The sequence below is a fragment of the Lampris incognitus genome, chromosome 20 (assembly GCF_029633865.1).
Source record: "Lampris incognitus isolate fLamInc1 chromosome 20, fLamInc1.hap2, whole genome shotgun sequence".
In the NCBI taxonomy this organism is placed as follows: Eukaryota; Metazoa; Chordata; class Actinopteri; order Lampriformes; family Lampridae; genus Lampris; species Lampris incognitus.
Window position 1 is genome coordinate 24890306 of NC_079230.1, and position 25725 is coordinate 24916030.

The 25725-nt window shown below is 49.0% G+C and overlaps 1 protein-coding gene across 1 annotated transcript in view; it reads right to left on the reverse strand.

The window, feature by feature from the left end:
• Window positions 1-25725, reverse strand: part of LOC130130497 (NACHT and WD repeat domain-containing protein 2) — a 48595-nt gene that overhangs the window by 20455 nt on the left and 2415 nt on the right. The window contains exons 3-4 of the mRNA XM_056300206.1: window positions 23961-24010; window positions 10599-10715 (exon numbers count right to left, since the gene is read on the reverse strand). Of these exons, the coding sequence (XP_056156181.1) occupies window positions 10599-10715; window positions 23961-24010 (167 nt within the window). The remainder of the gene's footprint in view (window positions 1-10598; window positions 10716-23960; window positions 24011-25725) is intronic.

The following is a 25725-nucleotide window of genomic DNA, read 5'->3' on the forward strand; positions in this document are numbered from 1 at the left end:
AGTGACCTTTACTTGAAGATATGTAGATACACATCCAGGATGAGCACCGGGGCGGCGCTGAGAGGATGGAGGTATCGGGGAGAGAGAGACGGTGTAATGCAGTGAGAGGGGGGGGGAGTAGGGGTGGGTTGGAAGGAAGTAAAGGAAAGGAGGAGGCAGAACAGTCACTCTGAGTTGCTGACAAAGTCTCTGTCAGCTTGCCTTGCGGTGACACACAGGACGGATGGAGTGGATGAATGTGTGTGTGTGTATATGTGTGTGTGTGTGTTTGTGTGTGTGTGGGTGTGTGTGTGGAGATGGAGATTAGGATAATAGTAGCTGATGTTCCAATCAAAGTGAACAGATTGAGGGGTAGACAAACTCGGGTATTCGCCACACATGCTCGCTCAGAAACGCACAAGGACGCACCCAGCCAGACACATTTCCACTAACACACACACACACACACACACACTATCCAGCTTTCCTGTTAAAACTGTCACTTCTGTCACATCCTCCCTCTACCAAGATAACTGTAAAAAATGTCCGAATATCGCCGGGCTGGTTTTAGCGCCTCAGGGCCACCTGAAGTGGATTACACCATGACAGCTGACAAGGCAGAGCCACACATTGGTGTGTGTGTGTGTGTGTGTGTGTGTGTGTGTGTGTGTGTGTGTGTGTGTGTGTGTGTGTGTACGTAAAGGCATTTTTTATTTATGTAGGTGTGTTGTGTTACCTCACGTGTTTGTATTTGTGAGTCCACAAGTGTGTAAGTGTGTGTCCATATGTGTGTGTGTGTGTATGTGTACCTGTGTATGTGAATGTGTGTGTTTCCAGAAGTGTGAGCCGGATGAATTCGGCAGGTGCAAAGTAAACACAGGGCTAAAGCGACGACAGCGGCGGGGGAGCTGTCGGGGGGCCAAATACACCCCCAGTTTTAGCCTCCCTCCCTCCCCCCCCCCCTCCCTCTCCCCGTCCTTCATCCCCGGAGGGGATATTAAACTCCATCTAAGTGCACTTTGTCTGATGAGGCTGGCTGAGCAGCGGGGAGGGGCTGCTGGGATATTGCGCACGGCTATGAATCAACCGATCAATCATTCATGCCGTTAATCAATCGATGAAACACACAGCCGGCCATTTGGAGATTTGTTGAAGAAGCTTTGGTGCCGCAAAGGGAGGAACAGGATCCCCCAAAAAAAGAGGGCCGAGCGATCCCGTCGAAGAAACGGCGCTGATTGGACGACCGGCGGTCCAAATGGCGTATGTGGGAAAACGCCGAATCAACACACAGTGTCCCACTAGCGCAAGCAGGGCAGTAAATCTTCCAATCCCTAATTATGTCAATCTTTTTTTTGGGGGGGGGGATATTTCCCCCTTTTTCTCCCCAATTGTACTACCCACCCAATTACCCCACTCTTCCGAGCCGTCCCGGTCGCTGCTCCACCCCCCTCTGCCGATCCGGGGAGGGCTGCAGACTACCACATGCCTCCTCCAGTACATGTGGAGTCACCAGCCGCTTCTTTTCACCTGACATGAGGAGTTTCACCAGGTGGATGAATCGCATGGAAGAATCATGCTACCCCCCCCCCAGTTCCCCCATCCCCCCGAACAGGCGCCCCGACCGACCAGAGGAGGCGCTAGTGCAGCGACCAGGACACATACCCACATCCGGCTTCCCACCCGCAGACACGGCCAATTGTGTCTGTAGGGACACCTGACCAAGCCAGAGGTAACGCGGGGATTCGAACCGGCGATCCCTGTATTGGTAGGCAACGGAATAGACCGCTACGTCACCCGGACTCCCAATTATGTCACTCTTATTAGTGAAAACGAGAGTGAGACGTTCCTTTTTTGCGGTTAGTTTTGCCTCTTGCTTGGGTCTTCAGCTTTCTGTTTTCTTGTCAGACGTCTACCTCGGAAGGCGAGGCCAAGAAATCACCGGGGGGCAACATGACAGAGGTTACATCATGGTCAGTCAAAGGGGACGGGGGGAGGAGAGAGGGGGGGGGTCAGTAAACAAACGCTGCTATGGGAGCCCAAGCTATTCTCTTACACCCGCTCCACCCGTCGCTTTCCCGGGCAAACGGAGAGGGGAGAGAGAAGAAGCGGCCGATCGGGCTGCGTGGCTGCTTTCTGTCAGCTGATCCGCATCCTGCAGGCGCTCGGCGAGCTCAGTGGCGTCACGGGAGGGAACTCGATATTGAGAAGGGAGGAGGAGGTAGAGAAGAGGAGAGGGAGAGAGAGAGAGAGAGAGAGGGAAAAGGAAAACAGCCATGGCTCATTGTCATCCTTAATCTCCGGGTCAATGACACCATCACCATGCCAACCTCTGCTATCGCCATGGAAACCTTCCCTTTATTGCTCCGGATAGAGAAAGCCCCTTCACACAGGTATGGCGTGTGAGTGCACATATATCTGTGTATGCTTGTGTGTGTGTGCGACTGCACGGGGTGTGGTTTACACATTACACACATGAGTGTTGCAGGCAGGCAGAATTAGGGATGACTCATCGGGACGGCGAGGACCACCTGTGCGAAATTAACCTCTGCCTCTTTATGTGAGCGTTTCACAGCAGGCGGAGAAAGAAGCCCGGATGTGGATGGATGGATTGGATTCGTATAGCGTTTTCCTAGCTGCAACAGCCACGCTGATAAAATCTGTTTTGTTGCAAGACAACTGCCCGAGTGCGTCGACTCTGCAAAAATTATAATTCCGACGACAAGCAAAACAGTGCCAGACTTCAGTGAACTACCGTGTTGATAGTCGTGTTTGACCTTGGTGTTGCTTCAAGCGCGTCCTTCCTGCTGAAGCGTCTGAATCCTGTCGAGGTGTGTGAGTTTTACGCGGCCGGGCTTTACCCCCTGTACTGCAGTCAGCTTTGCCTCTGAGGCTGCTCGCTACCAAACTGGCAAGAAACAGAATGATAAACTGACGAGTTATCCAGGGATAAGCTGCTCGCAGGTCGGCCAGCTCCCTCCGCTGTTCACTTGAATGTAGCGTGGATACGCGTCAACAAGGCACCTGCAGTGTGCCAAAGATGCGAAACGCCACTTATGTGCAACTTCGTGGTGAACAGAAAGATACGCGGTCATTGTTTTTAAGTATGTAATTGGAAGTAGGTCTTGTACTGCCTGCACGTTTTCGGTTGAGTAGCTAGCATTACCTGTTATTTACGTCACATCCTGTCTGCACGCTTCACACCGCCGTTGTAAAGTAGATGCTGTAGCGCCGCTTCAACAGCGTTAACGTTAGCTTGTCTGGATCGTGTTTTATTTTTTTAATCCTCCCCCCCTCCCCTTTTTCTCTCTTATGATACTAGGCCCGTTACCCCACTCTCCGAGCCGTCCCGGTTGCTGCTCCACCCCCCTCTGCCGATCCGGGGAGGGCTGCAGACTACCACATGCCTCCTCCGATACATGTGGAGTCGCCAGCCGCTTCTTTTCACCTGACAGTGAGGAGTTTCGCCAGGGGGACATAGGATCACGCTATTTCCCCCTCCCCCCCGAACAGGCGCCCCGACCGACCAGAGGAGGCGCTAGTGCGGCGACCAGGACATACATCCACATCCGGCTTCCCACCCGCAGACACGGCCAGTTGTGTCTGTAGGGACGCCTGACCAAGCTGGAGGTAACGCGGCGATTCGAACCAGCAATCCCCGTGTTGGTAGGCAACGGAATAGACCGCTATGCTACCCGGACACCCCCGGATTGTGTTTTTAACTAAACGACAGAGACACTTAAACACTTTGATCAAAAGATTGTTCTGAGGATGTTAAAGGTGGTAGAGAATATCTTCCTTGTATCTCTGTCGATGGAGTTTCTGTGAAATCCTACTTTGAATGAAAGCGAATGGACAGTACCACGTGATGGAATAAGAGGGAGAGACTGGGAGAGATTAGTGGTGTGGGGTGCAGAATTTTCTCTTCTTTTTTTTTTATAGCAAATTTCCTCACCAATGAGGATTATAATATTAATCAAAAATAAAACACAAAATCCTTAACGTATAACAGCAGCATATATTTTTGGAAGCACCCCACCCCCCAGTCAGCTTGAGAGTGTGTTAGAAGTCAGGTACACAAAGTGCTTTGCGTCCAACAAAATGGAGAACTGAAAGGTTCCAGTAAGCACAGGCCTCGTTAGATTCTCCCTGGCGGCAGGGAGCACACGTCCTCTAAGCTCCTCAATCCTGTTTCTCGCTCTCTTCTTGCCTCTTTCTCTGAGAAGAGCCACTCACTAGCTGAGTGATGGGAGGGGGCGTCTGTCATTTCCATCTCGTCTTAAACTTACCAATACCTCCTTTTCCTCTCTCCGCTCCGCTGCCCTCGCCTTCCGAAGTCCTCCGAGGGTAAAGAGGAGACATGATGACACTGGAGGTGGAGGCTTTGGCGCTGGGGAGGGCACTCGGGGGCGGATGTGTGTGTCTCTCGAGAGGATGACGGTGAACGCAAGGTCGGGATGGCGGAGTTTAAGTGTCACAAAGTGTGTGTGACAAAAAGCAAGACACTTTCACAGCGAGAGAGGTTTTACCCTGCAAGTGCTCCACAACTAAGAACTATGAGCCGCCACCATGGGGTTAAATTCAGAGAAGTTCAGCTGGAGATGTGAACTCTGGGTTTTTGGGGGGGGTTTTTTGCTAATAGTGGCAGCTATTGCAGATGGCCATTATTATTATTATCATTATTATTTTTTACGTTATTTTTTTGGGGGTGGCACAGTGGCGCAGTGGTTAGTGCGGTCACCTCACAGCAAGAAGCTCCTGGGTTCGAGCCCCAGGGTAGCCCAGCCTTGGAGGTCGCGCCCGGGTCATCCTCTGTGTGGAGTTTGCATGTTCTCCCTGTGTCTGCATGGGTTTCCTCCGGGTGCTCCAAGTTCCTCCAATAGTCCAAAGACATGTAGGTCAGCTGAACTGGCCATACTAAAGTTGTCCCTAGGTGTGAATGTGTGTGTGTGTGTGTGTGGGCCCTGTGATGGACTGGCGGCCTGTCCAGGGTGTGTCCCCGCCTGCCGCCCAGTGACTGCTGGGATAGGCTCCAGTATCCCCGCGACTCTGAGTGGTTTGGGTAATGGATGGATAGATGAATTATTTTTTGGCATTTTCCGCCTTTTATTAGATAGCGATAGTGACAGGAGAGGCAGGGGAGAGAGAGTGGATGACATGCAGCAAAGGGCCTGAGTCGGATTCGAACCCAGGATGCTGCGGTAAGGACTCAGCCTTAAGGTACGTGCTCTACTGGGTGAGCCACCAGGGTGCCCCCAAGGTGGCCATTAATGATACAAATAGTGCGTCACAAACCCTGATTCCCCTTAATATCAGCACAAAATGGGGTCAAGGCAGCCCCCTCCCCCATCCATCCATCCATCCATCCATCCATCCATCCATTATCCAAACCGCTTATCCTGCTCTCAAGGTTGTGGGGATGCTGGAGCCCAATGACTGCTGGGATAGGCTCCAGCACCCCCCCCCCTTAAATAAGCTAACATTGTGAACACAACCTTTAAGAGTTTACAGCGCGCCTGTACACTGAATACCAGCGGAGCGAGCAATGGGGAGTCTGAACCGAACGGACAGATTTTGAGCAGGGGGAGCAGCACGCCGAACTCTCCGACCCCAAGTGTTCGCCGTACACAGCACCGAGCAACGAAGGCCAGCCTGTCCTCGTATATATAACCAGGCCCACCGCCCTGTCAAAATAAACAACAGCGCCCGAGAGACGGCCCTAAACAACCCAGAACTGTCAGGAACGAGGATCCGGCTCCCCGATCAAATGCTCTGACGTCGCTCGGAGCTCCCCGGTCCCAGAAAGTGGGCCGGCGAGGCCCGCGGTGACGCCAGGACGGGCCGCGGGGACAGCAGCAGCTGTCATCTGGCTTTGACGCGTCTCCGCGGTACTTGAGGTTGTGGGGAACTGGCAGCTTTCGCTACCTGGGGGTGATTAGCACGCTGCTCCACATTCATCACCGAGACCCCAAACGCGAGACCCCAACGCGGTGCCGGTAATGACCGAACTGGCCAGATGGGGAGAATTGGAAATGGAGTGTGTTTGTGTGTCTGTGCTTGTGTGTGTGTGTGTATCTCTGATTTTTGTGTGATCTGTTAGAAAAAGACGGAGGGTTCCAGAAAGTCCATATCATGCTGCGACAGAGGAGAGCCCCGTTGCTTTTCAATCTATGGCAGAGAGACTGCCTCGGGTCAAAACACTGTTTGTGTGCGCCCGCGTGGGTGTTTGTGAGTCTGCATGGAGCGTTTTTTTTGCAGCATGAGGGGAGAAAAGGAAATACAGACACACAATATCACAGAGAGGAAGAACAGAAAACGCCGCCTGAATTTGCACAGGTGTATGTTAGCGTGTCTGTATAGGTGTGTAGTTGTGTTAGTGAGTGTACTCGCATTCCTGTGTTTTCCACATTCTGTCTGCGTGGTGTGTGGTTTTGGTCAGTCGGACGGGGTTAAATGATGGCATGGCAGTAAGGAGGGAGGGAGGGAGGGAGGGCGGCTGGTAGGAGTGAAGGAAAGGAAATCAGCGAGCTGTGTACAACAGACCGCCAAACAGTTGCACAACAGGCCATGTCGTATCGGTTCTCAGTAAACCACAATTTGCATGAATAAATTAAATATCAGATTTGGTAGCTTGTCCATGCTCTTGTGTTAACCCCGCCCGGAAACAGACTAAACTCTGTAAATTTGGGGCATCCGGGTAGCGTAGCGGTCTATTCCGTTGCCTACCAACACAGGGATCGCCGGTTCAAATCCCCGTGTTACCTCCGGCTTGGTCGGGCATCCCTACAGACACAGTTGGCTGTGTCTGCGGGTGGGAAGCCGGATGTGGGCGTGTGTCCTGGTCACTGCACTAGCGCCTCCTCTGGTCGGTCGGGGTGCCTGTTCGGGGGGGCTGGGGGGGAATAGCGTGCTCCTCCCACGCGCTACGTCCCCCTGGTGAAACTCCTCACTGTCAGGTGAAAAGCGGCTGGCGACTCCACATGTATGGGAGGAGGCATGTGGTAGTCTGCAGCCCTCCCCGGATCGGCAGAGGGGGTGGAGCAGTGACCAGGACGGCTCGGAGGAGTGGGGTGATTAGCCAGGTACAATTGGGGAGAAAAAAGGACAAAATTTCCCAAACCCCCCCCCCCCAAAAAAAAAAAAAAACTAAATTTGGACCATGAATACCAACACACACGGACATAGACCAGGGCAAAAGGTGGAATGGTATCGGGGGGGGGGTTTACTACAGAAAGAGGGATCGTATGATTGACAGGTTGAAACAGATGGGGGGACAACAACGTGGAGTGATTTATAGATGTGGTTGACAGGAGTTGATGCTTAATGTACAACAGATGACGAGTGGAAAATGGAGGTAAAGCTAAACAAGGAAAGGACAGTTAAGACTTGCAATAAAGAGTTTCAAATGATGAAATTCCAAGCATCAAGTAGAAATGAGGACCGAAAAGCCACTCCGGCCAGACGACGAGGATGAAAAATATCAGTGGGTCCCTCAGATATTCATTCAGGGTTCAGCAGAGGAACACGCAACACGAAGGAAGAAGTAAAGCAGAACAGATGCAGCCTACAGGTGTTTGATCATCCATCCCTTATTCAAACCGCATGTCCTGCTCTCAGGGTCGCGGGGGTGCTGGAGCCTATCCCAGCAGTCACTGGGCGGCAGGCGGGGAGACACCCTGGACAGGCCGCCAGGCCATCACAGGGCCCACACATTCACACCTAGGGACAATTTAGTACGGCCGATTCACCTGACCTACATGTCTTTGGACTGTGGGAGGAAACCGGAGCCCCCGGAGGAAACCCACGCAGACATGGGGAGAACATGCAAACTCCACACAGAGGATGATCCGGGACGACCCTCAAGGTTGGACTACCCCGGGGCTCGAACCCAGAACCTTCTTGCTGTGAGGCAACCGCACTAACCACTGCGCCACCGTGCCGTACCTTCATGTCCTGGTACAAAAATGTACCCATTATTATTGTTATTATTATTATTATTATTATTATTATTACATCTTTCTGAAAAATTTCCAAACATGTTTTAATAATGGATAACCACACTCCTAACCTGCACAAGTGTGTGTGTTTGAGAGAGAGAGAGAGAGAGAGAGAGAGAGAGAGAGAGGGTGACAACCCCTATGAGTCCGAATAAGAGAACCAAATGTCTGACAAAGAGAGCGTGTTTGTAGGGAAAGAAGACAGGAAAGGCTGGGGAAAAAAATTGGATCCAGGGAGAGAGATTGAGCTCCCTGGAGGCCAAGACTCTTACCCATAATGCAGAGCCACTCCCTGTGATCTCCCACCTCAATTACAACTCTTAGAAATGACTCTGTGCCGTGTGAATAATTCACCAGCCATCTCTCTCTCTCCCCACCTGACTCGTCTCCCTCTCTCTCGTCCTGTCTCTCGGTGGCCTAAAATAATGTGGGAGAGATCAGTCAAAGCGTCACCTATGATAAAACATAATGAGCGACTCTCATCTTGCACACATTTTCACATCACTCATTCTCACAAACGTGCTTTCAGTGTTTCTGGGGAACTCGAACAGCTCTGCACAGCGGCCGAACCGGTTCAGGCTGAATGCAGACCGAGACGACTCTTAGGCAGCATGCCGTACAACTCTCACACAAACACAAACAGGCATGTAAACACACACGCATACAGATACTCTCCACACGTGAATGCTCATGCTCACACGCACAAGCACACCAGCGTGCAATAACATTACAGGCTAGTAAGGGTTCATGTTATAGGTCGGACTAGGCCGTCTCTTGGATGTAAACCGCAATCACACAACTGCCGTAAGGTAGCCTCCTAACAGTACCTCAGTTCATAAGGTAGCCTCCTAAACCGTACCTCCGTTCATAAGGTAGCCTCCTAAACACTACCTCAGTTCATAAGGTAGCCTTTTAAACCGTACCTCCATTCATAAGGTAGCCTTTTAAACCGTACCTCCGTTCATAAGGTAGCCTCCTAAACACTACCTCAGTTCATAAGGTAGCCTCCTAGCAGTACCTCAGTTCATAAGGTAGCCTCCTAAACACTACCTCAGTTCATAAGTTAGCCTCCTAACAGTACCTCAGTTCATAAGGCAGCCTCCTAAACAGTACTTCAGTTCATAAGTTAGCCTCCTAACAGTACCTCAGTTCATAAGGCAGCCTCCTAAACACTACCTCAGTTCATAAGGTAGCCTCCTAAACACTACCTCAGTTCATAAGGTAGCCTCCTAGCAGTACCTCAGTTCATAAGGTAGCCTCCTAAACACTACCTCAGTTCATAAGTTAGCCTCCTAACAGTACCTCAGTTCATAAGGCAGCCTCCTAAACAGTACTTCAGTTCATAAGGTAGCCACCTAACAGTACCTCAGTTCATAAGGTAGCCTCCTAGCAGTACCCCAGTTCATAAGGTAGCCTCCTAAACAGTACCTCAGTTCATAAGGTAGCCTCCTAACAGTCCCTCAGTTCATAAGGTAGCCTCTTAAAAGTACCTCAGGTCTTTTGGCACTGAATGATAGAATAGCGTTACACTTGTGGAAGATATTGTGGTGGTCAGTATCAACAAGAGACACATGTCTTTATGCGTGCTCAATAATCCAGGTGAGGAAATCACAGAAGGTTGAGTCAGTTCATCTGGACACGACGTTTGCTGAGAGAGACGCTTCATCATCATCTAAGTGACCTCTTCAATCTCACCTGACTGAGGTACCCCCACCCTTATAAACAATACCCCCACCCTTATAAACAATACAGTGGTATAACGACCCAAACCAGCAATCAGTTTCATATGCAAATTACAAGGACCATTAAATAGAGTTTTTAGTTTCATTAATTAATTAACCAATTTATTGATTAAATTCAGTATTTAAAGTAAAAAAAATAATTTTTATACTAATTTATTCATAATATTCTATAATTATATAATATATAATTATTAATTACAAAATAATTATATAATGAAAATAAGTTATAATAAAACATTTTAAAATTTAAATTAAAAAAACAAATTGAATTATAAATAACTAATTAAATTAACGTAATCTTAGTACATCTCGAGTACATAACGAGTACATCATCTATGTGAAGAGGGAACGCCCATCCCTGAACCGGGGGGGGGGGGGGGTAAGAGTACATCTGTCGCCATCTTACAATTCTGTGATGACAACTATTCCCCAATCCTCTGTGACCAGTACTCATGGCCACTGTAACTCCAGTTAATGGTCACGGCAATGTGCATATGAAACCAGTCGTTGGGTTGGGTCGTTATGCCACTGTATTGTTTATAAGGGAGGGGTATTGTTTATAAGGGTGGGGGTACCTGCAGTCAGGTGAGACAGGAGGTCAGTTTTAGATGAGTGATGAAGCGTCTCTCTCATTAAACATTGTGTCCAGATGAACTGATTCAACCTTCTCTGAACAAGAGGCATACGTCACACTTCCGGTTTCTTTTACACCCAAAGCACAAAGGATGCTGATGGAGGAAGAGTGTTTCCTCCAAAAAAAAAAAAAAAAAGGAAGCAGTGTCAATGACACTGATGTGACCTGGCGTCTGACCACTGCAACCAGGTCGAGAAACACTGCGGCGGGATAACAAAGTGTGTGTGAAGGCGAGTTTTCTTGACTCACAACGAAACACGGGCCGGCCGAGGTCTTCAGACACTCCTCCAGGAGCTTCATCCTGAGGCGCTGCAGCTCCGGACTGTCCCACTCCTCTGGATCTATACCCCAGTACAGGTCCACCACCTGATCACACACATATATATACACACACACACACACACACATAGATGAAATTAATAAACAGAAACTAATAACTTGTGGAAACTCTCAAAGTGACTTCAGGTGGTCCTTCAAAACTCCGTTGTTTAATTCCCAGTTAAATGTTGATGACAAGCAGAGGTTTAAAAATATGAAGGGTGGTAGGTTTCAGTTGCACATTGTCAGCACAACTACCAATCTTTCCTCTTACCGGAGCAGCCGACGACCATTTTCATCAGTGTTTTTATGAGAATGTAGGATGTTTTAATGAACAGGTGTTCACCTCCATATGACAACACATTCACAGGTGTTCACCTCCATATGACAACACATTCACAGGTGTTCACCTCCATATGACAATACATTCACAGGTGTTCACCTCCATATGACAACACATTCACAGGTGTTCACCTCCATATGACAACACATTCACAGGTGTTCACCTCCATATGACAACACATTCACAGGTGTTCACCTCCATATGACAACACATTCACAGGTGTTCACCTCCAAATGACAACACATTCACAGGTGTTCACCTCCATATGCCAACACATTCACAGGTGTTCACCTCCAAATGACAACACATTCACAGGTGTTCACCTCCATATGCCAACACATTCACAGGTGTTCACCTCCATATGACAACACATTCACAGGTGTTCACCTCCATATGCCAACACATTCACAGGTGTTCACCTCCATATGCCAACACATTCACAGGTGTTCACCTCCATATGACAACACATTCACAGGTGTTCACCTCCATATGACAACACATTCACAGGTGTTCACCTCCATATGCCAACACATTCACAGGTGTTCACCTCCATATGCCAACACATTCACAGGTGTTCACCTCCATATGACAACACATTCACAGGTGTTCACCTCCATATGACAACACATTCACAGGTGTTCACCTCCATATGACAACACATTCACAGGCGTTCACCTCCATATGACAACACATTCACAGGCGTTCACCTCCATATGACAACACATTCACAGGCGTTCCCCTCCATATGACAACACATTCACAGGTGTTCACCTCCATATGACAACACATTCACAGGTGTTCACCTCCATATGACAACACATTCACAGGTGTTCACCTCCATATGACAACACATTCACAGGTGTTCACCTCCATATGCCAACACATTCACAGGTGTTCACCTCCATATGACAACACATTCACAGGTGTTCACCTCCAAATGACAACACATTCACAGGTGTTCACCTCCATATGCCAACACATTCACATGTGTTCACCTCCATATGCCAACACATTCACAGGTGTTCACCTCCATATGACAACACATTCACAGGCGTTCACCTCCATATGACAACACATTCACAGGCGTTCACCTCCATATGACAACACATTCACAGGCGTTCACCTCCATATGACAACACATTCACAGGTGTTCACCTCCATATGACAACACATTCACAGGTGTTCACCTCCATATTGCAACATGTTATTAGTTAATTCGTCGAGGAAATAATCACAATCACGACGTTGCTATGAAGCAAGATTATACAGAAATGAAGAAGTAAAATGATCTGAAGAAGCTGACATTGGAAAATATTATAGGTTTCAGTGTTATGGGGTAACATTATGACTTCCTGGTTGATAAAAGGACATGTATTTCCTTCATTTTCTAAACCTCTTATACAGAGCAGAGGCAGAAGGCTGGCACAGTCACTGAGATGGTCAGTCCATTACAAACATAGATGTCTTCCTCAATAACTCATCTTCAGATGAAGATGAGTTATTGGAAGTCATATCTTTTATTTTTTATTTTTTCCCCTCTTTCTCCCCAATTGTATCCAGTGAATTACCCCTCTCTTCCGAGCCGTTCCGTTTGCTGCCCCACCCCCTCTGCCGATCCGGGGAGGGCTGCAGACTACCACATGCCTCCTCCGATACATGTGGAGTCGCCAGCCGCTTCTTTTCACCTGACAGTGAGGAGTTTCGCCAGGGGGACGTAGCATGTGGTAGGGTCACGCTATTATCCACCCGGTTCCGGTTCCCCCTCCCCCCTGAACAGGCGCCCCGACCGACCAGAGGAGGCGCTAGTGCAGCGACCGGGACATACCCACATCCGGCTTCCCACTCGCAGACACGTTCAATTGTCTCTGCAGGGACGCCTGACCAAGCTGGAGGTAACATGGGGATTCGAACCGGCGATCCCTGTGTTGGTAGGCAACGAAGTAGACCACCACGCCACCCAGATGCCCCAGGGAGGCATACACAAAAATAACTCCAGAAAACGTTTTAGTTTTATCGGTTTGGTGGTATTGGGCCTGCACACGGGCAGCTGTGTAGCTGTGGAAAGGGAAGTGAATATGCTTGCGACCTTGCGACCTTGCGACCTTGTGCCACCAGAAGGAACCTAAGCGGCGTAGGCGTGGAAGAGGTTAAAGACTCTCATCAGCGTTTCAGGCTCCTCGTCGTGAATGAGGTCTCATAATAAACCTTTCCCCTCACTTCTTTGTCCCCCCACCTACCCAGTCATGCACAACATTAATGAGTCCTCCATCATCATGCCTATCAGGGCAATATTATTACCCCGCACATCAGTCACCACCTATCAGTGTCACCCGTCCACTTCCCACGCTCGTACCTGACTCGCGCGTCGCTGCGGCCGCCAAAGTTAATGGACTTTCTATTTGTTCTGATTAGCATTAGCGAGGGGGCCTTGTATCAGCCCCCGGGTGTTGACAGGAAGTGCAGAGAGGGGTTGAAGAAGTGAGACGAGCCCCCCCCCCCCGCCCCCACATCCGTTAATAGGTTTCCACCAGGCGTCGGGTAGGTGGGGTGATTGGGAGGATGCCCGGTGATTAAAAGCTAAATGAAGACATTAGTTGTAGCTATCCACTCTGTGTGTGTGTGTGTGTGTGTGTGTGTGTGTGTGTGTGTGTGTTGTTGTTTGGGTGGACGGCAGTGACACTGATTTAATTTGCCCCTTCGGCCATCATTTCACTCTGGAGAGGGGGAGGCCTGAGAGATGGAGAGCTTTTGGGGTGGGGGCGATGAATGGGGAAGGAGGGCAGTAAAGGAGCGTAGATAGAAAGCGAGCAGGAGGAAATGTTAGCTGGAGGAAGACAGCGGAGGATGGAGGGGTAGGTGGAGAGGGGGAGGCCTGAGAGATGGAGAGCTCTTGGGGTGGGGGGGTGAATGAAGAAGGAGGGCAGTAAAAGAGTGTAGATAGAAAGCGAGCAGGAGGAAATGTTAGCTGGAGGGAGATAGTGGAGGATGGAGGGGTAGGTGGGGACAGGGAGGTAGGCGGGGTGAATTGGATGCAGAACGGATGCTGTTGCCAGGAGTTGAGAGGAGAGGTGTTCGGAGAGGAGGATTTGTTAAGAAGGGAATTTTTAACGAGAAGGAGAGAGAGACGAGCCCCGTGGGACGGGATTTGGCCGGACTTTCTAACCGATTCCTCCTTGTTTGGTCCAAGCTCTCTCTCTCCCTCTCTCTCTCTCTGTCACATGCTTTCTCTTTCATCCTCTCGCCTCACCCTCTCCTCGATTCTCCCTCTCTTTCTGACTCCTTCACCTCTCTTTTTTTTATTTACCTCTTTCCTTCTCTCTCTCTTATTCTCCCCCTTTTTCTGCATCTCTCTTGGATGTTTTCTCTTTCATCCGCATCTGCTCTCCTCGGTCCTCCCTCTCTTTCCGGCTCTTTACCCCCCCCCCCTCTAAACTGTAGGGGGGCTCTTTGCTTATATAAGAGCTGAAGCAGCTTCTGCTAAGCAGCTTGCTAACGCCTGTGGCGGGCGTTTGCCGGTTGCAGGTCAAGTGCAGGAGAAACCTTTTTTATTTATTTATTTCCCCCCCTCCATTTATTGAATGTCAGACTGTTAAACTTTGGGATTATGCCCAAGATGCCCAGGAAAAAAGGGCATGAAATCAGGTGGGGGAAAAAGACGGAAAACAAACTTGCTGACAGAATCACTCTGAAACAGACGTGGGACTGACTGACAGAAACGGGCCTCGAGCTTTCCCCGGCCAGGCCCCGTCACCAGCAGCACGCCGGCTGTCGTTTCAGCATATTGGTGGATAACGCCTTCGAGAACTCAACCACTTTTAGCTTTTAGTTCTCTGCACTAGCGCCTCCTCTGGTTGTCTGGTTGGTCGGGGCCCCTGTTCAGGGTGGAGGGGGAACCGGGGGGGAATAGCGTGATCCTCCCACGCGCTACGTCCCCCTGGTGAAACTCCTCACTGTCGGGTGAAAAGAAGCGACTGGCGACTCCGCGTGTATCGGAGGAGGCATGTGGTAGTCTGCAGCCCTCCTCGGATCAGCAGAGGGGGTGGAGCAGAGATCGGGGCGGCTCAGAAGAGTGGGGTAATTGGTCAAGTACAATTGGGGAGAAAAAAGGGGGAAAATCCCCCCAAAAAAAATCATTGCCCAGCCCAAATTCTGACTTTATCATACTCAAATATTTGCTCAAATATTTTGTCCTCTGTATTTCTATCTACTACTACTACTACTACTACTACTACTACTACTACTACTTTCGGCTGCTCCCGTTAGGGGTCGCCGCAGCGAACATCCGTTTCCATCTCTTCCTGTCCTCTGCATCTTCCTCTGTCACACCAGCCACCTGCATGTCCTCCCTCACCACATCCATAAACCTCCTCTTTGGCCTTCCTCTTCTCCTCTTCCCTGGCAGCTCCATATTCAGCATCCTTCTCCCAGTATACCCAGCATCTCTCCTCCACACATGTCCAAACCATCTCAATCTTGCCTCTCTTGCTTTGTCCTCAAACCGTCCAACCTGAGCGGTCCCTCTAATATACTCGTTCCTAATCCTGTCCTTCTTCATCACTCCCAGTGATAATTTTAGCATCTTCATCTCTGCCACCTCCAGCTCCGCCTCCTGTCTTTTCGTCAGTGCCACTGCCTCCAAACCATATAACATAGCTGGTCTCACAACCGTCTCGTAAACCTTCCCTTTCACCCCTGCAGGTACCTTTCTGTCGCACATCACTCCTGACAAATATGATGTGAAATATGATAAAAATAAATATTGAATTACTGCCCAGCCCAAATTCCTACTCTGTCATACTTTACACTTGAATATTTTGTCCTCTGTATTTCTATATTAGTAAGTAACCGCTGCTACACGCCGTCCAATTTAAAATGTATAGCACATGAAAATTTAATAAACGAGTTAAGGATGCAGGGAAATGCACGAGGACGGTTGGGAGAATCTGCCAAACTGCAGGCATATAGTAGGACCAATAATGACCGAGTCTTGCATGATGCTGCAGTTGACCCACGGCTAGGTAAGGTCGAGGTTCGCACAAAGACACGGGGGTCAGGGTAAGAGGGTTACTGTCTACCGTAATGAGAGGAGCGTACGAAAGGACAGAGGCTCTGCAGTTGGACGAATCAGGAGAATATATTGTCAACGTGGAGATATTTCTTGACAACAGTTGTGCGAGCTGGCTGACAAAGCGAGTCCCAGTGTCAGTCATGACAATATTTAGCAGAAAGTGGTTTAATTTGAAAGTAGTCTGATGTGATCTATTTCTGTCTCCTTTCTTAAGGACACTTCTGAGGGAAAAAAAATCTTTGCACTGCTTTTTTGAACGCTGATGACATTGTTTTCTATTCTCCTGTATGAATGAATGAATGACTGAACATCTTCCTTTCATGTCAGACCATCTATATGGCCCATGGGTGGGTCACATGACACACAATAACATCAATGTATAAAAATCAAAAACAAAAATGCCAGAATCTAAGAAAGGTCCAGCACTGACAGACACCTGAGAGCCAATTAATATGAAAAGTAGATACGTAGCTACACACTATATGTTTTCTTAGTGGTCCTGTTTGTCTAAATCATCCAAGAGAGCAAATGTTTCCTTCCCCATCGGAAACCAACACAGAGCGGCTCAGTGGGAGCGGTGGATGGGGTCAAAGTGCAAAATCTGCTTCTACTGCATCTGTTCATTTCATGGCCGAGAGTCAGACTTCCAACACCCGAACGCTGCTGAAACCACTACTGGCTCAAATGAGAGAAAATGACCATAAGGATGAGTTTGTTGTCTAGTTTGGGGTTTATTTTGTCGTTAATAAAGTCGTATGGTGTTGAAAAGGCAACACAACAGTGTGTGCTGGGAGCTTCAGTTTTCCCGCATTTTTTACAACGCATGAAGAAGGATGCTAGCATGTTTTGCAAGCGAACACTTAAACCATGCATACATGGTTCTGCTGGTTTGCTGGTGTGAAAAAGCCTGCTGCTGTTAAAACTTCTTGGTGACGTCTGCAGCCATCCATACATCCATCCATCCATCCATCCATCCACCCATCCATTATCCAAACCACTTATCCTGCTGTCAGGGTCACGGGGATGCTGGAGCCTAGCCCAGCAGTCATTGAGCGGCAGGTGGGGAGACACCCTGGACAGGCCGCCAGGCCATCACACAAGGCCGACACACACACATTCATACCTAGGGACAATTTAGTATGGCCGATTCACCTGACCTACATGTCTTTGGACTGTGGGAGGAAACCGGAGCCCCCGGAGGAAACCCACGCAGACACGAGGAGAACATGCAAACTCCACACAGAGGACGACCCGGGACGACCCCCAAGGTTGGACTACCCAGGGGCTCGAACCCAGGACCTTCTTGCTGTGAGGCGACTGTGCTAACTAATCACTGCACCACCGTGCCCCCCGCTTGCTTCCAATGCCTGTGAAACCAACAATTCATTGATATTTGGAAATTGACCCGCGGGTCGTACTGAGTGAGGACGGGGGCCGAATACAGCCCGCCAGTTGCCCATGTCTGATTTAGACCATTAGTTTGGGGTCAATGGGCAAAGTAATTTAGACAGAATCAGTTTTCTTCCACCATTAAACAAGTGGAGGCTTCCAGCCATCAAGCCATTGTGCGTTCATTTATGATATTTTACTCATGGCTGTTGGTATCGGATTTTAGTCTTAGGTGAAATCTACGATATTGGGACTCCATTAGCCTGGTATCGGCTCCATATCTGGTACCAGTATCAGATCTGGTACCAGTATCAGGTGCATTCCTACTTGCTGCAGCACTATAGGTCATACAGTCACCAACACCCTTGCTAACAAACGGCATTTGGACAGTAAACTGGTAACGTCACTGCTCGCAGGTTTGAGTTCGCCGTGGCCAACTAACCGAGTCAAACTGTGAAGCTCTGCGTGAGGACATTTCCTTTTGGGCCCTAAGACAGTGAGCAAGTCTCCCGCCTTTGAAATGTCGTGTCAGAAGCCCACAAAAGCACCTGATTCTGATTGTCTGTGCTGAATGTCTGTGGTGTTCTCATCAGGACAGCTGGCACGCTGTTGTGTTGCCCCGCTCTGCCCCGTTGAGACTTGGCAGAGAAATCAGCTGTCTGTCTCTGGCGTATCAGAGCAGGTCAGTGAATAGAAAGACGGGCCCACCGCCAAAGAACAAAAGCGCCCAACAGGGGGGGAGAGAGCAATGAGAGGGAAGGGTACAACACAAAACCCAGGCGAGCAAAAATGAAGAAAGCAGATTGATAAATACAACTGACTCCATCATTTTTTTTTTAAAATTTAGAAACGCCAAAAAGACTGTAATGGAACAACAGATGTGTCGTGCTACTGTAGTGGGAAAGAATAAAACATCCATCTTTACTCCTCATCTTCTCTTTTCCCATTTCAGATCCCTCTTTAAACTGTTTTGAACTTGGTGTTTTTGGATGGGGTGGCCAAAGCCTTGTAAAAATGTCATCTTCAACCTAATAGCTATATGCGGCATAGATCCAGGGGATCCCCCCCATGCTGAATAGATACAGGGGACCCCCCCATGCTGAGATCCAGGGGACCCCCCATACTGCATAGATTCAGGGGACCCCCCATGCTGCATAGATCCAGGGGACCCCCTGTACTGCATGGATCCAGGGGGACCCCCCATAATGCAAAGATCCAGGGGACTCCCCCATGCTGCATAGATCCAGGGGACCCCCTATACTGCATGGATCCAGGGACCCCCCCCATGCTGCATAGATCCTGGGACACCCCCCCCTCCCCCATGCAACAAACACCCTTAAAGAAGCACAGGCTAAGAAAGAAAGAGAAAGAATGCAAAAGGACGAATTCTCAAAGATAATAGAAGAAATGATGAAGTCAGTCAGCAATGGGGACGTTTCTGAAGGGTTGTCCTCGTGTGGAGGGGATGTATTCGGAGGGCACTGGCTTTACAAAGCCACGATGACACGTTTAATTCCCCCTTCTTCAAAGCGCTGCATAATAAACGGCCTGTTTTCTTTTTGTTGTTGTTGCATTGATTCAGTAAGTTGTCGCTTCACCCCTCGTCTCGCCTCTTGTCTCCCGGCCCATGCGGTGGGGTACGGGAGACGTTTGAGTGACAGCTGAGAAACTGAGTGGGTGTGCACGTGCATGCGTGTGTGTGCATGTTTGCGAGTGCGCGCGTCTTTGCAGCCATAGCAAAAGCCCTACCACGTTCCCAAAACAGTTATACCCGGTATATTATACCCGGTATATTATATCCGGTATATTATACCCGGTATATTACACCCGGTATATTATATCCGGTATATTATCTGCGGTATATTATATCCGGTATATTATACCCGGTATATTATCTCCGGTATATTATCGCCGGTATATTATACCCGGTATATTATCTCCGGTATATTATCTCCGGTATATTATCTGCGGTATATTATATCCGGTATATTATACCCGGTATATTATCTCCGGTATATTATCGCCGGTATATTATACCCGGTATATTATCTCCGGTATATTATCTCCGGTATATTATCTCCGGTATATTATCGCCGGTATATCATACCCGGTATATTATCTCCGGTATATTATCTCCGGTATATTATACCCGGTATATTATACCCGGTATATTATCTCCGGTATATTATATCCAGTATATTATCTCCGGTATATTATATCCGGTATATTATACCCGGTATATTATATCCGGTATGTTATATCCAGTATATGATCCCTCGGAAACCTCTGCATGTGAGAGCAGGCACACATAACAGGATTTAGCTAAATAACACTTCATACGGGAGCCAAATTAGCATCAGCCGGATTGTGAGCTGTAAGGGAGCCCAGGAGGGCTGCGCTGCGTTTGACGGCAGACTGACGTGCCTGCGTCTGTGCCGCCATTCAAATTGGGCTGAGCAGTGAATCTATATCTGGGTGGGCAACGACCCAGCCGCGAGCATGAAATCAACTGATCGATGCTGACCAATAACAGCAAATGACCCGTGACAGCATATTATGCACGCCCTCCATGGGCGCAGTACCGCGGCCGACCTCCCGCTCATGCCGTCTGACAGTAATCTAGTGCGGTAAGGACTGTCCAAAACCTCCTGCTGCTCCTCCTTGCCCTTCTCCTACCTCCACTCAGAGCTAAATTGCTATGTGTGTGTGTGTGCGTGCGCGCGTGTCTGTGTGGAGTGGGAGAAGGGAGGGTTTATGAGTTGCACCATGTGACTTTGGGTGTCAGCATATGCGTGAGCGATGAAGAGAGAGAGAGGGCAGGACAAGGAGTTAAAATGAGAGAGAGAGAGACAGACAGAGAAGGAGAGAGAGAGAGAGAGCGCCAAGCCTGATGCCCTGGCTGCTGCTGTGCACTGACTGAATGAGGACGCAGCCCTCGGCCCCTGGGCTGGAAGATTTTCTCCGCCCCCTTCCTCTCTCTCTCTCGCTCTCTCTCTCTCTCTCTCTCTCTCTCTCTCGTCTCTTCTCTCTCTCTCTCATCTCTCTCTCTCTCTCTCTCTCTCTCTCTCTCTCTCTCTCTCTCTCTCTCTCTCTCTCTCTCTCTCTTCTCTCTTCTCTCTCTCTCTCTCTCTCTCTCTCTCTCTCTCTCTCTCTCTCTCTTACTCCATCCCTCTCCAACCTCTTAGGGAGACACTCGGGATGGAAACCGAATCAAATATCAAGAGACCGGTGAGAATCAGGATCCGCTCCATCCCATCAAACGTGTGTGCGTGTGTGTGCGTGCGTGTGTGTGTGTGTGTGTGTGTGTGTGTGTGTGTGTGTTTGAGAAAGCAAGTGCATGCAAAAGAGTGCGTGCACGTGCACCAGAGGGAGGTCATGCACAGGTTTGTGCCGTGTGTGTTTGTGTGTGTTCGCCCGTATGTGGGTCTAGTTATGTGCAGTCTAAAACGAGCAAATAAAGCGTCTGCGCAGCAGAACCCCCCCCCCCGATATTCCCAGCAGCCCAAATCATCTCACGCGCAGACGCAAAACATTTCACCGCGCGCGTTAAAACGTGCTTGCGCGTGGTTGTTACAAAGCGTTATTAAGCTGCGGTAAGCTTGGGTTTTAGCTGAGGTACGCGGGGGGAGGAGGAGGTGGGGGTCGGGGGGGTGGGGGGTGGAGGGGGTGTGGAGCAGAGTAAATGAGTCATAGTATTTACTCCCCGGCCTTCTGCATAATCACCTCAGCACGCGCGCCGTCAAAGCCAGCTGACTCACCAGACAGGGCGCGCGGCCCGCGACCACAACAAGACGGACCTCTGCCCGCGCGGCTCCTGTCGCCGGTCCAGCAGCCGTGAACACGCACGAGGGGGAAGACGGATTCGCTGTATCTATTTCTCTCGTTACCATGACCCCCGCTCTCACTAATGACTAGTCTGCCAATTGATATGCATCGTTATCCATCAATAATTAATCGAGTTAATCGGATAAGGAAAATAAAGTGCTTACATAATAACAATAATTAATAATAATAATAATAATAATTCTATTTTATACAGCACTTTTCTAGACACCCAACGCGCCTTACATTACTCCTCACAGAAGAGTAATTCCTCACAGCAAGAAGGAGGTGGGTTCGAACCCCGGGGTAGTCCAACCTTGGGGGTCGTCCCTGGTCGTCCTCTGTGTGGAGTTTGCATGTTCTCCCGTGTCTGCGTGGGTTTCCTCCGGGGGCTCCGGTTTCCTCCCACAGTCCAAAGACATGTAAGTCAGGTGAATCGGTCGTACTAAACGGTCCCTAGGTGTGTGTGTGTGTGTGTGTGTGTGTGTGTGTGTGTGTGTGTGTGTGTGTGTGTGTGTGTGTGTGTGTGTGTGTGTGTGTGTGTGTGTGTGTGTGTGTGTGTGTGTGTGTGTGATGGCCTGGCGGCCTGTCCAGGGTGTCTCCCCGCCTGCCGCCCCGATGACTGCTGGGATAGGCTCCAGCATCCCTGCGACCCTGATCAGGATAAACGGCTTGGATAATGGATGGATGGATGGATGGATGGATGGATGGATGGATAAGAGTAACAATGCAGTGTAATATTTCGCTCTTTGTGATATGCTTTTCGATTTCTGGTCCCTGTTCTCATATTGTCTGTATGTAGTTACATCTTTTAATGTACAATGACCTTGATTATACAGAAAAGGCACCAGTGATATAGAATTATAATTATAAATATGGGGGCAGGATGCTGTCTGTTGAGGTGCAGGATGTTGAGGTGCAGGATGCTGTCTGTTGAGGTGCAGGATGCTGTCTGTTGAGGTGCAGGATGTTGAGGTGCAGGATGCTGTCTGTTGAGGTGCAGGATGTTGAGGTGCAGGATGAACGTTGTGCTGTTGGTGCAAAAGTTCAGCTTTGCAGTGCTTGCCAGACTACCGCATTTGTTTGTGTTGGCCCCAAATGGCCCCAAATTTTAGACATTTGTTGGCAGCTTTTGCTTCCTGCCTCATATTCGCCTCCGCTTTCCTCCATTTCTCGACTCAAATAACCTGCTACGTCATCGACGTGCGTCAGTATTGATCATCTGGGTGCTTGGCTGCCCTACGTGGTCGTTGTGCATGACGAGTCATGTCTAGACATGGATAAAGATGGAACAAAACTTCCAGGCAGTACATTATAGTCCAGGACATTTTCTAATGGCGTCCATCGATGACGTGTGACCGCCGTGACTGTCCCTTTGACCTCCATAGTTCTTGTTAGTGTTGGTATGTAATGTTGCTGATCTTGGAATTTGAGTTGATTGTGCCAATAGACTCACTGACTGTGTTTCCATCCAATTGTCTTTATGCAAATTTTATTGCTTGGAATAATAATTTTAAAAAAAACGATGGAGACGGCAAATATTATGTGTTAATAAGACGATAATAAACATTAGTTAATAGGTAATAAGACCCTTATAATACATAACTTCTGCATTTTGTGACAATCAAAATTCTTTTAACTTTTAATCATGAGGCTCCTCAGACGCTACGTGCAAAGATTTACGTAGATTTGACTTACAGCCTAAGACGAGCGTGAAAAAGTGGGCTTTGCATACTTTTCAAGCGCCACCTAGTGGTCAAAAACGTGTTTATGACGCTATTATTAACGTTTATATAGTCTTATTAACACATAATAATGTTAATAAGCATTTTTCAATCGCCACCTAGTGGCCGAAAACGTGTTTATGACGCTGTTGTTAAGGTTTATATAGTCTTATTAACACATAACAGTGTTAATAAGCATTTTATAAGGACTGATAAGGGCCTTATTACCTATTAACTAACACTTATTACATGCACTTAAAGCGTTACCACATATTGATTAAAATCTCCAAAAATTGCAATAAATTGCAATAGAAACATTTTCTGAATAAAACAAATGAAATGCGAATACTATTTAATCACACGATGAGCTGTTAGTTGATTATAACTGAATTTTAACAGAAGATGTGGAACACGTCAGTAAATCTGATGGAAACATTAATTCGCAACAGTTTGCTGTATTGAAGGTGGGGTGAAAACATGACTATTGTAAGTCACTCAATTTAAGAAAACCAACTGAGTGCCAAAGAAGAGGAAGGTATTCTGTAAGGGGAGACACAACTTGACCCTGTGCTGGCCTTGAACCTGTAATGGCCTGACGGCCTGTCCAGGGTGTCTCCCCGCCTGCCGGCCCGATGACTGCTGGGCTAGGCTCCAGCGACCCCTGCGACCCTGGAGCAGGATAAGCGTTTGGAAAATGGGTGGATGGATGGATGGAGACACAACTTGTTCTGTAATAATTATTTCAGAACCAAAATGGCTGACAGCCCAAGCTTGGATTTAATGAGCGGCAAAACCCTATAAATTCACAGGGGCGTGGACAGGGGGCCGTGATGCCGGTGGAGGTGGTGGGCGAGGCAAAGGAGCACACAGCACTAAAAATGAGATCAGGGAGTGATTTTCTGGTCGACGGAGAATTTTAAACAGACAAATGATTTAAAACCTCTCACCTGGAAGGGAGGGGTGATTGATTGGTTGTTCTGCCTCGGATAGCAGGTAACTGCCGGTGAGAGAAGGGAAGGACACTCGAGAAAGAGCACGTCCTCCTGCTGGGGCTTGCCTTGAGAGCTGCACATAATGTGAATCTACATAAAGTCAATTATCCGATTCCTAGGCAGTCTGAGTGTATAAAAGTTGAATAAACTCGGTCTACATTATACCACGGGACTGCAGACTTTTCTTATAACTGTTCATAAGCAGCGTGCACGAGGGACACGGGACAGGAGCTCAGGTATATCGGGCAGATAACTCCATACATAGTGACTTTACGCAGGGTTATGTGGGCATTCACACTTGGAGCACTTTGGAAATACAACTGTCCAAACGTCAAACCACAACTGTCTTTGCTGGGACCCTCAGCATCAGCCTTCATAGATAGTGTTGCGCCCCCTCTGGTTTAATGTGGAATGCAGCAGCTGATTATATCTTTGGTCACATATTCGTCAGTGATACTAATGACTAGCTTAGAAATTGTCATTATGGGCGTCCGGTGGGCGTGGCAGCCTATCCTGTTGCCTACCAACATGGGATCCCGGTTCGATCCCCAGTGTTACCTCCGGCTTGGTCGGGCGTCCCTAAAGACAGTCCCGCTGTGTCTGCGCGTATGTGTCCTGGTTGCTGTGCTAGCGCCTCCTCTGGTCGGTCGGAGGCGCCTGTTTGGGGGGAGGGGGAACTGGGGGGGGGGGTAGTGTGATCCTTCCATGCGATACGTCCACCTGGTGAAACTCCTCACTGTCAGGTGAAAAACAGTGGCTGGCGACTCCACATGTATCGGAGGAGGCATGTGGTAGTCTGCAGCCCTCCCTGGATCAGCAGAGGGGGTGGAGCAGTGACCCGACGGCTCGGAAGGGTGGAGTAATTGGCCGGATTCTGCTGGTGTTGAAAAGTTGGCTGCTGTTCAAACTTCTTGGTGACATCTGCAGCCATCCATCCATCCAACCATCCATCCATTATCCAAACTGCTTATCCTGCTCTCAGGGTTGCGGGGATGCTGGAGCCTATCCCAGCAGTCATTGGGAAGCAGGCGGGAAGACACCCTGGACAGGCCGCCAGACCATCACAGGGCCGACACACACACACACACACACACACACCTTGTGACAATTTAGTATGACCGAGTCACCTGACCTACATGTCTTTGGACTGTGGAGGAAACCGGAGCCCCCGGAGGAAACCCATACAGACACGGGGAGAACATGCAAACTCCACACACACAGAGGACGACCTGGGGCGACCGCCAAGGTTGGAGTACCCCAGGGCTCAAACTGAGGACCTTCTTGCTGTGAGGTGACCGCAGTAACCACTGCGCCACCGTGCTGCCCTGGCCGGATACAATTGGGGAGAAAAGGGGGGGGGGGTTGTCATATATGTTTTGGTACAGTATGCTGTGGTTTGGACTATTTATTATCCATCTCTCTTCACACCCCCTGCCGAAAATAAGTGTTAGCTTCTGATTCCTGCTGGCTGCAGTTTGGGGAACAAATTGGAGGGGACGGAGAGGGGGGTACCTTTCATCAAAAAACGAAGCTTTTGAAAATCCTTCAAGAACAATCTATGGTGGAAATCTGCCCCTGATTCCACGGCTCTCCTGGATTTGTTAAGCAAACCACCGATAACAATCCGTCCTTGCCCGCTGATGCTGATTTGCAATGCAAATGAGGCTTGATCAGTGGACACCGCGGGGGGAGAATGTTCCCCTTGTTTTCTTCCCCCCCC